The 12,380-nt window shown below is 30.9% G+C and overlaps 1 protein-coding gene across 1 annotated transcript; it reads left to right on the forward strand.

The window, feature by feature from the left end:
• The first annotated feature begins 3,252 nt into the window (after positions 1-3,252).
• LOC123905425 (BURP domain protein RD22-like) lies at positions 3,253-6,421 on the forward strand. The gene is made up of 3 exons (XM_045955021.1): positions 3,253-3,426; positions 3,700-3,805; positions 5,183-6,421. The coding sequence occupies exons 1-3, from the start codon at positions 3,388-3,390 to the stop codon at positions 6,193-6,195; spliced, it is 1,158 nt and encodes a 385-aa protein (XP_045810977.1). The 5' UTR covers positions 3,253-3,387; the 3' UTR covers positions 6,196-6,421.
• Positions 6,422-12,380: the final 5,959 nt, after the last annotated feature.

Consider the following 12,380-nt stretch of genomic DNA (forward strand, 5'->3'; position numbering starts at 1 on the left):
CTCAAATAAATAAAGTAGTTGAATGTTATTAGATGCATAGTATTGATAAAAGTCAAAACAATTTAATCTATCCTTTATTATAGGAATTTGAGAGTGGCTACTATCACTTTCAGATTCAAATGAATTTGTACGTATATGAATGTGTAAAGCTACGTGTCTGTATATACATTTTTATCTGTATACATTTGATTGTTGATTGATAAGCCCATGCTCCAAGCTGCAACAAACACCTACAAGCAAATTCTACGAGGAAAATTAGTATTTGATTTTTTAGATTGGAATATTGGCACTCCATATTATGAGTAGGAAAATCCTAGGGTGTTTTGAGATTTTCTTGTGCATGAATATGAGTAGGAAAAATAGATTGGGGTGAAAGTTAATTTGGAAAACTATTGCGTGGTTTATCTGAAACTTCCAAAATGACGTTTTCTTTTTAAAATGAACTTTTTCTGTTGAGTACCTGGTCAATAGGGTGAAACTTTCATTTTAGAAATGGTTCATAGGTAATTTTTTTGGCTCTCCCTTTCCTTTTACAAGTGGGGTATGCACCCAATTTTTTGCTGGAACCGGTAGAGTGTGTCGAGGTGTTGAGTTGAGTCTTCGTGAGGTCTGCTGGTTGATTGAAAGCCTCTTGTGTATGTCCTTCTTGGTGGTTGATCATTGCCTCTCTATTTGAGGGGTCCTTAGATCTTCGTGGTAGGTTATAAGTGTTTAGCTTTTGGTGTGCCTTTTCGTAGGGTTGTGTGTGATTTTTAGAAGTTGTTATGTGTTCGCAAGGTGTACTTCTTGTTCCTTTTTGTATTCTTAATTTTCTCTTGTTCTTTTTGCATATTACATATAATATTATTTGCCATTAAAAAAAAGAAGTTAAGTGATTGAAAATTCACACCTAACTAAAAGTGGATAAGTAAAAAATTTTGAGTTCACACTATTTCCGTATACTCATAATAATCTACACAAAATCTAAAGCGACCAATACCTCAAAAAACGGTTAAGCAGACTTGAATTTGATCCACTTTCTTTCAACAAATCATTCCTATTTGAAGAGAACAAATTGGTTTTTGTGTTCTTCATATTTGTGTTATTTGTTCAATGGAGTTTTAATTGGATTACAACTATTTTTTTTCTTTCTACATTCGCTATAAGTCAGGGACGGAGCTAGAATTTAAGTTTAAGGGGGACCGAATTTAAAAGTACAATTGAATAACGAAAAAAATTACATTTTAAAGGCATAAAATATACAAAAAATTGTAAAATAAATCAAAAGTTAATATTGCGAATCTTCATTTTATGGGCAATTTTTCAAACTCGAACTTTTTGGCCCTCCATTTTTACATTCATTATAATTTTGTCTCAACTCATGTGTTTTGTCATAAAAATTGCGAGTTTTTGCGTAAAAAAAAGAAGTGAATTTTAGTCTCAAGAGAGATATTTTGTTATTAAATTCAATATTGGAGCAATAAGACACATTTTTTAGCAAAAAATATATGATTTTTAAGGGGAAAACATCCACTAAGATCAAATTCACAATAAATTTATAATAGAGCCCAAAATGTTGAATTAATAAAGAGGGACCATTTTCATAAGTTTAATAAAATAAGTGGGATTAAAGTGAAATTGAACTAATAGTATAACAACATACTAGTATAAAAATATTTAGAAAAAATTTAGGGGGGACCGTGGCCTCTGCTGGTCCCCTTCTAGCTTCGTCCCTGCAATAAGTTGATTGATATAGTAATTTTTTTGACAAATTATAAGATAAAAATTGATAAAACAATTACTAAGATGTTAACAATGATTTGATTTTTTTTTCTCTATAGATTAAATGACAATAATCACCAAAAACTCACAATATTTTAGGTGAACGGGTTCAACAGACTACATTAAGGCTTAAGCGCCACCGAAATTATGTGCAATATCTGATGGCTTTGGTAGAGGATAGAATATGTCCTAATCTATTGAAAATGGAGTGGCAAGACTTTGGATGCAAATCAACAATGACTCTACTTAGCACTTTGTGGGGGCATTTTGACATTGATATTGAATTTGTCGCACAAAAAATGGGGAGGGAATGATTGCTACAGCCTAGAGGGGAGGATGGGCAATTGTTAGAGAAGATAAAAGACCTATAAAAGAGGTGATTATTAATAGGAAAAACCTATAAAACAATGTCAAGGGTTGGGACAAAGAAAGAGACAATCAATTGAGGAGAAAGTATTTTATAGCCCAATTTAACAGTGTGACATACAAATGAGCTATTTTTATGGGACGTGTGTGATTTTATTTTTAACGGTATTTAAATGTGCTATTAAATTTGATAAAATGGCGTGAGATTTGAATAATATGTATAAGGTTTTAGATTCAATTCTTTCACTGATTCCATTATAAAAAAAATGTATATATTATTTCTCATTTATGAAGCACGAACATCTATGTGATTAGAGATGTCGCGGTGTCCGATACTCGTATGACACTCGTCCGACTCGTGTCGGATAGCTCACGTCGGTGTAAAAAAAACTCAATTTTTCATTTATTTTGACACTCCTTTGATCAGTGTCCGACAACTGTAAGACACTCGCACAACACGTGTCGGACGAGTGTCCCATAAAAAAATATTTTTTCTTTGCTTATTCTCTCCCTAAGCACCTACGATAAAAAAAAACTTTAATACAATGTACACTTTCTAAATCTCTCAACTGAGCCACTAGCATAGTCACAAACACAAATAATATGAATTTAATTAGACACACCAACAAATGATAAAAAACAAATATTTCTTTATTAATATTCTAATAATAAATATTAATATTAACATTTGATAATGCCTAAATCCAAATTATTTGTACTTGAGACTATACATAAGATCTGTTCCTCTCAACCAAGCACCAACTGTGGTAATACTAATGGCACTTTAATGTGGCATGCCACGGACAGTTGAAGTTAGTAAATGTGTGTCAAAATTGGTAGTCAGTACCAATCCAAGCATACAACCGACCTTTATCTAGAAACTATTCCCTTAATTCCTAATAATAATAATAATATTAATAAGGGTCTTGTTAACATGTGCCCTAAGGGCACATGTTAAGATATACCAAAATAGAAATTCAACATTTAATGATACAAGAAATTTAATGCTTCAAAAGTCAAAATGCACAAATTAGCATTTAATAATTTCTATTTTTGTTTCCTTAACATGTGCCTTAAGGGCACAAGTTAACATTCTCCTATTAATAAAATTATACTATTTGGGCATCTATATAAATGGTGTGTGAGGCCACTTAGGGATCTCCATTCTATCTTGCATTGCTTTCAGTATATCTCTACTACTTCTCAATCTTTATTTCAGTTACCATTTACTAATAGTTGGAGCTCTAATTAATTTCCACTATGGAGTTTCCTCATTTATCCATCTTTATTGTGCTCAATGTAAGCAACAACTTCCAACTATATTCTACCATGTGCCTAATATTTTTCCCACATATTATTCAACATTTTTTGTTATATAGTAGTTATTTCCTTTTATTATTATTATTATTATTATTATTATTATTATTATTATTATTATTATTATTATTATTATTATTATTATTATTATTATTATTATTATTATTATTATTATTATTATTATTATTATTACTTCATTTCATTTCATAAATAAATACTAAAATATGATGTATATATGTTAACTTTGTATTGCAGCTTGCACTTGTAGCAACACATGCTGCCTTACCTCCTGAATTATACTGGAAGTCCAAACTTCCCACAACTCAAATGCCAAAAGCCATCACTGATCTCCTTCAAGCTGGTTAGTACATACACACAACTTAATATAGATAAATAGTTATCATTTATAAGAGTTTATTATAAGCTACTTATATAATAAAAGTAAAAGGTAAAATAAAGTTACTTATTATAGAATTTAGATCAAATACATTAAATTTTGTTGATTCATTTTTGAGTGAATATTTCCCGAGTAGAGCCCATAAGCGTTAACTATTAGTGAAAAAATTAATAGCAAACCATCTTTTTTGGGTGTCATCGTTGACAAATTATCTACCGAATATGAATTTTACGAAATTCACTATTGGATTGAAAGTTTATATCGTATAGATCATCCATAAATTTTTTAATTTTTTTTTAAAATCATTTGATATGTTATTGGGACCCATCAAGATTTACGTTATTTAATAAACCGTTAATCTTGATGTGTATATCAAATGATTTTCAATTTTTCTAAATTTTTCTATTGATGATTTATAAAATTCGTATTTGTTATAATGTTATTTATGACTGGTCCACCATGGACCACTTGATGAAGTGGTCCATATTAGAATTTACCAAGTATAACTCATGATATTTATTATATAAAATAAAGAAAAGGAATAAGTACAAGATGTACCAGATTCCCATAAGGGTGTACAAATAGAAAAACTCAAGGAAAAAGAAAGAGATTTTTCTTTTGTCACTCTATCCATCTTCTCGCACGCTTTACAAAATTACTAAAATACCCTTATTCGCTACTTAAGTATCGGTAGCGGATGTTATGAAAATGAAAAAAAGTTCATATTAAGAGGATGTTTTCTCAAAATTCTCATTTTTATAATGTCTGCTAAATAAGTAGCGGACAAATTCGCTACTTAAGCAGCTGACGTTTAAAATCATGAAATTTATATGTTAAGCGGGGTTTTCTCAATTTTTCATTTTTATAACGTTCGATACTTAAATAGCAGACAAATCCGCTACTTAAGTAGCGAACAGGTAAAAAATCTTGAATTTCATGTAGGGTGTTTTTTCCTCAATATTTCTCATTTTTATAATGTCCGCTACTTAAGTCTTAAGTAGCGAAAGGGTAAAAATGGAAATTTGTAGGGCATGCGAGAAATTGGTATGGTGGCAAAAGAAAGTCTCAAATAAAAAATAGAAATGAATCTTTTGGCCCAGTAACAAAACAAACAAAAATGACTACAGATCAAAACATTACACTAGCCCAATCTGACAAAACAACTAAACACACCCTTGGATACACCAGAAACCCGCAACCACAGCAGCAAACACGTTTGAAAATAAGTCAGGTCAAACACGTTTACTTACTAATAAGTGTTTAATTAAGTTGTTTACACAATTTCATGATCTAGTCCTATGAATAAGATGATGAATGGACACAAACTATATGAATGTACAGATTGGACAGAAGAGAAAAGCACATCAGTAGCTGTAGGAAAAGGCGGCGTCAATGTTGATACAGGAAAAACAAAACCAGGAGGAACATCGGTTAATGTAGGAAAAGGTGGAGTCCATGTTGATGCAGGGAAAACAAAGCCAGGTGGAACATCAGTCAATGTAGGTAAAGGTGGAGTTCATGTAAATGCAGGAAAAGGAAAACCGTCCGGTGGAACATCGGTTAATGTTGGTCATGGAGGCGTCAATGTTCACGCTCCCGGAAAAGGAAGAGGAAAACCAGTTCATGTTTTCGTTGGAAAAAAATCACCATTTGATTACAATTATGCTGCTAGTGAGACACAATTAAATGATAAACCAAATGTAGCACTTTTCTTCTTAGAAAAAGATTTGCATCAAGGAACAAAATTGAACTTGCAATTCGCGCAAAACTCAAACGATAATGATGCAAAATTCTTGTCTAAAGAAGTTGCTAATTCGATACCTTTTTCATCAAGCAATGTTGAAACCATACTCAACAAGTTTTCAATCAAGGAAGGAACAAATGAAGCTGAAAATGTGAAGAATACAATAAGCGAGTGCGAAGAAAAAGGTATCAAAGGAGAAGAAAAGCTTTGTGTAACCTCATTAGAATCAATGGTTGATTTCACTACTTCGAAACTGGGAAACAATGTTGAAGCTATTTCAACAGAAGTGAAAAAAGAAAGTAATATGCAACAATATGTAATAGCAAAAGGAGTGAAGAGATTGGGAGATAAGAACAAAGCTGTTGTTTGTCACAAAGAGAATTACCCTTACGCGGTTTTTTACTGTCATAAAACGGATACAACTAAAGTTTACTCTGTGCCTTTGGAAGGTGTTGATGGAAACAGAGTTAAAGCTGTTGCGGTTTGTCACACTGATACATCACAATGGAATCCTAAACATTTGGCTTTTCAAGTGCTTAAAGTTGAACCTGGAACTGTTCCAGTTTGTCACTTCCTCCCACAAGATCATGTTGTTTGGGTTTCTAAGTGATTAAAACAAACAAACAGTTTCATGAATAGGGTTATGCTTGAATAATAAACACTTTACAGCAGCTAGCTACTTTGAAGATATTAAAATATAAAAGTTGTATGTTTAATTATGTTATATGATTACAAGTTTGTGTATGTCCACATGATGTATTAATTATTATGGTTAGCACTATGTTATGTAATGTTCTAAATGAAATACAATATGAAATAGAGCTGCTTTACTTTAATTTGGTGTTTGAGATCTTAGTTTTACTATCTATAGATAGATAGATTTGTGTGTTTGGAGTTTGTGGCTTGTTAAGCTCTTTTTATAGCTTAACAAGCTTTAATCCATGAGTACAAATGATCATCCATTATAGTTATATATACAACAAAAAAACGATCCACAATGGAATGGCAGAGTTGCTACGGCCGTAGGCTGACACTATGGTCCTAATGTCCTTCTACGACCATAGTGCAGCACTACAGATTGCCGTATTGCTGTAGTAGTTTTTTGAGGACTAACATTTTCTTGATACATAATCGCTGCCAGACCTTCTCTTCATTAATTACTTAGGCTTTGATAATGTCAAAATTTCGCATCAATTCTTTCACTTCTATAACTTATAAATGAAAATAGAACAAGAAAGTAGTAATAGATTCCTAAAATAAAATTAAACTACTAAACCACATGATCACCAATTTAGGTTCAAAGTTAGAGTCTTAGACTCCTCATAAACACAAAAGATATCATCAATGAGACTCTCACCTCACAAGTTCTCTCACCGTATCTTGGGGTGATTTGTTTCTCCTTAACCTTGACGATAAACCAAAATCTCTACTACATATTTCGTGTGAAAGCAAACATGAATAAAAAGACAATTTTCAATGGTTTGTTAATTGCGCACCGAATTGTACAAATTAAGGCACAAACATACACTCAGACACTGAATTGTATGCTTATGTTTTGGTTTGTAGGCGCACAATAAATAAATCAATTATAATTAAATGTTGATTTTTTTTCTCTTATAACTTATGATAAAGAAAAATGAGTATTTTTTCTCTTATAATTTGAGAAAGAAAAAGTATTTTATATACAAAGCATATATTTGTGTTTCTTAAATAACATGCTAAAGACGCATTTTTCTTTAAGTAATTATTTTCTACAAATATATTTATGAAAATATAGTTAATAATCAATAACTGATAAGGATATTTTTTATAAAATTGTAATATTTATTTAGTCATATTTTTTTTTAAATGGTCAAAGTTAGTAATTATTTGTTAGTGTTAGTTTTTTTCACCTCACCACATCAACCCTAGATTTTTACTTCTTATAACTCCTTTCAACTTTTTTTTTATAATCAAAATTTTATTATAAGGGAGTACAAAGGGGTACTCAAACTCTTACAACAAAGAGCACTAAACTAAGTGCTCATAATACAAGACATAAGATTTAAACACCAAAAAGAAAAAGGAGTACAAGTCCTACGCCCATGCCGACTAGTGAACCACAACCAAGAATGAAGTTTGAATGTCTCCAATAATGACGAAACATCCGGAATATTGCCCTTAAAAATTACTTTATTGCGAAGATTCCAAATATTTCATGTGGTTGCCAACCATACCAAGTACCGGACACGACCTTTGTCTTTCATTTTGAACAAATAACCAAATAAAAGAAAATAATCTCTACCTTCGACTCCGGTTTGTAACGATGTCCCTAACCAAGATAAAACTTTGTTCCATACTCCCTTACTAAAAGGACATGAAAAGAAAAGATGATTTTCGTCCTCAGCTTGTTGAAAACACAGGACGCATGATAATTCATGATGATATAACTCCTTTCAACCTTAGCTCATTTATAGTTTTTGTTTCATCAGTTATAATTTTTTGACTTAATTACAATTTTGCTCTACTCACAAAAATAGTCCCCTATTTTAATTTTAACCAATTTTAGTCCCTCTCATACAATTTTCATCTTATGTGTCACATTTTTAATGATGTGGCAAAAGATACCCGTCAATTGCATATCTTTGGTGATCTTCTTTTTCTTTCTCTCTTATATTCTTGTATCTTTTTCCTTTTGGAATTTTTAGTACGTCTTGTACTTCTTTCAATTATTAATATATATTAAAAATTAAGCCAAAAATAGTCTTAATGATTTATTTACTATACCTTAGTCTTAATTAGAGGTGGGAATAGGCTAGGCCGAGCTAGGCTTTGCCAAGCCTGAGCCTGGCCTGTCAAAAAATCGAAGATCTGAGCCTGGCCTGTGGCCTATCATAGGCTTAAATTCTAGGCCTGAGCCTGGCCTTTTGAAAGTCTGATGTGGCCTGTTAGCCTGTTTAAAAGCCTATTTCATATGAACATATTTAAATAAATAATTATATTTATTTTGAAATATACTTATGAACTAATAAAATAATGTTCCATTTGATATTTTAGAGAATTTGACTATATATGTCATCATATTTCAATTCTAGTTTATAATAATACATTTATATATGTTAAAAACTAATGTAGATTAATAAACTTAAATTACTTAAAAAGTTAATAGATTTATAATTTAATCAAAGTATAAATTTTAATATATAAATAATAATCGTAATAAAAATATTATTCATGTTAACTTAAATAGGCCGGCCTAGTAGGCCTCAAAGGCTTTTTTAATGGCCTGCGGCATGACCTTTTTAGCTAAATAGGCTTATAAAAAAGCATTGGCCTGCTCTATTTAAAGAAATAGGCTGGCCTGACCTGAGCCTATGTAGGCTAGGCCTTAAGGCCATGTAGGCCGGCCTGGCCTGTTCCCACCTCTAGTCTTAATATATATACAACCTTTTAAGTTTAATTGATATGCACTAACGGTGTAAAATAGTTTTACACGATCGTCCAATAAATAACCATCATTTTGTCATGTCATGTCAAGAAAGTGGGGTGATGTGGCGGAAAACATGATTGATATTGGTTGACAGTGTAAAATTATTTTACACCGTCGGTACATATCAATTAAATCCACAATTTTTTTTGCAAAATTTTGTTGTCACATTTTATAAGACTTTTTTCAAAGTTTAAAGTATATTAATTAAATTTTTTGTTTGTACAAAAAAAATTAATTTTTTCTGTCAAGTCTCTAATTAAATAAAGAAAATAGAAGATTATTATTTATCTCTCTTAATAATTGAAGTATAATTTTATGAAGAGAATGTACATTTTAACAAATTTAATATAAAAATTACTTTTCTTATTTTTTGTATTTTTATCAAAGAGATCTTATTTATTTGGACAAAGGTAGTATGCTTTACAGTATCATAGAAAAAAGGAGAGTAATAATCTCAATTATAGAAAATGTCAATTAATTTACGTAAACCATATGCTTAAATGCAGTAACACTTAGTAAAATGCAGTATTAAGTGTTACTCTATAGAAAATGTCAATTAACTTACGCAACAATTAATTTATGTACGTACACTCTATACACTACTTATCTTTTTTATAAGTAAGTAGTGTATGGATATTTCTTGTCTATAGCACACTCTCTCAATATCTCTATAACTGTCCAAATACAAATATCTCTATAACGGTTTCTTGTGTGAATTATTTGGTAGTCACAGGCAATCAAGCAAATAACCAATCTACAAACCATTATTTAGTTAATAATATTTTTTTATTACAAACATTTAGTTCTAATAATCTAAAAACTCCTATAATATGATACAAAAGAAGAGTAATGCTAATATCATACCAATGAGTAAGAAACACGTGCCACGTTATGAAATTGTAAATAGAAAATACTTTAGGAAAAATGATAACGAGTGCCATGTGATACACTTTATAAGAATTTTAAATAATATGTTTTTGTTTCGTACAAAAAAAAAAGTTTTTGTAAAAATATCATAGAAATATGTGAAGTCAACATATTGAGAATTAAAATATTTTACTTCATAAATAAATTATTCTCTTCAGTCATTTTTACAAGGAACACTTTGAAAAAAATATTTGGTCCATTTTATAAGAAATTTTTTATGCCAAAACAACTCAAAAATAAGGAAAATCCATGTATTTTAGCCCCTATTTGATGAAGAATACTACATGGTTGAGATTACTTGCATTACAAGAAATTAGAGGTAAATCAAAGTTTTAGTGCTGGAAAATGTGCCTGGGGCGCAGATGGTACGCATGGTGCGTAAAGTATGAAGAAAAGGTGGTTTAGCCCATGTAGATTGTGCATGAAGCGCAAGATATGGCGCTTGAGGCGCATGGTGCTCAAAGTTGAAGAGAAGTGACTTGGAGTCCCTGCCAATGGCGCATGGAGTGCGGGATCATGCGCATAATGCGCAATAGAGAAGACTTGGAGAATTATTTCTTGTAAACTGTGCACCAGGCGCGGGAAAATAGCGCATGAAGCACAGTGAACCAATTAGAAGGTGCCATGTCAAACAATTTGAATTTGCGCATGAGGCGCAGGTGCTGCGCATGGGGCACAAATTATGGAAGAATTCATCTATAAAAGAGCTGTTCATTATCTGTGTCAAGGTTCCGAATTTTTTTAGAGGATTACTATTGTGAAGATCTGTTCAAGATCCAAACACGAAATTGAAGTGAAGATTCATCAAGATCTTGATTATAGATGAATCCTCTCCAAATTCTTTGTGTAATTCTCGTCATTAGGAGATTAGCTGAACTTTTCATGGATTGGATCTTCTAGGTGAATTTAATTACTCTATGGTTTTGTAATTTTGGCTTGTTTGTGAATGAATTGTGAAATGGATCTTAATCAATTGTTCCTTGTTGTTAATGCTTTGCATATTTTTGGCCAAAGTATGCGATGAATTTTATTGTTGATTTTACTATGAAAATAGGAATTGATAGTTGATTTAGGAACAATTGAACAACTAATAATTGCTTTAGAGATTTAGAATTATTGATTGTGATATAGAGGATAAATTAAGTTTTGAAAACCTCAATTAATCACAAATAAATTAGCCTAAGAGATTAGAGAATTTGTGATCAATAGAGAGGATTTTGATTCAAGAGATTAGACTCAATCAATTGATTAATCCTATCTTAAGGTTTGTGGAATGATTCATTGATATACAAAAATTACCAACCATAGTGTTGTGATTAAAGGATGCAAAGGAGTTCCAATCCAATTTTCCTTGTGTGAAACAAAACATTATTCTCTTTTACTTGAATTTTAATAGTTGAAATATCTTATTTATTTATTTATTTTTTGACGAAACATCCTATTTATTTTGAATCAATTGAAATTTAAACAATCTCCATGGATTCAATCTTTTATTTCTTGTACGGCAAACTAGTATACTTGCTAGTAAAATTCCAACGGTATTTGCTTCAATCCAAATTCAGTGCAAATTCAATGATTTTAACGTCTTCAACTTTGCAGATCCGGAGACATGAATATTGCTGGCAGTTGAATTTTATCATATCAATCGTAGACTTTGTCATTAGGCCGTTTTATGCTATCAACTCAGATGCTGTGAACTTGTTTGTAGATTTACCCTTTTTAGTTTTTATCGAATTTGAATATCTAATAAATTCGATTGATGTACTTGTTGAAATGTACTTAAGCAAGTATTTTCGTTATATCGTATCCACAGAGACTAGTGTGATATCAAACGTTGATTTGCAATTTCCATGATTTTAAGTGCGGGTTTTTGTAAGATTTGTTTTGAAAACATAAAGGTGCGATTGGATAAAAGGATTTTTAAACTTTCGGATAACAAAAAGTTGTCGGAACTAGATTCATTATCTTGTTAGCATGTATCAATCAACCTTACTATATATATTTCATTTACCAATCATTATTATCACATATCACACATCGAACGTATCCGTGTCCGGATTACACCGTGAAATCTATTATATCTATCAACGTTCGATGTCTCGAATCATTAATCGACATAATAGCATTAAGATCTGATATTTGACGTGATTACTAAACTCGACATCTATGTCTAAACATTGAAGTTTAATAAGTGATTATCTTTTACTCTTGATTCAAACAATATATGTCTATGTTGTTCAAATCTTTTAGAAATAGACAATTAAAACAAGATAACACTTATAATGATTGATAAAGAAAACACATATATTAAGATTAAATTGACTACATGTTCACAAAATAACTACATCTAATCCCAACAACAAAGGAATTTAGCTAGACATGATAAAAGTAAACTTACA

The sequence above is a fragment of the Trifolium pratense genome, linkage group LG1, assembly GCF_020283565.1.
Source record: "Trifolium pratense cultivar HEN17-A07 linkage group LG1, ARS_RC_1.1, whole genome shotgun sequence".
Taxonomy (NCBI): domain Eukaryota; kingdom Viridiplantae; phylum Streptophyta; class Magnoliopsida; order Fabales; family Fabaceae; genus Trifolium; species Trifolium pratense.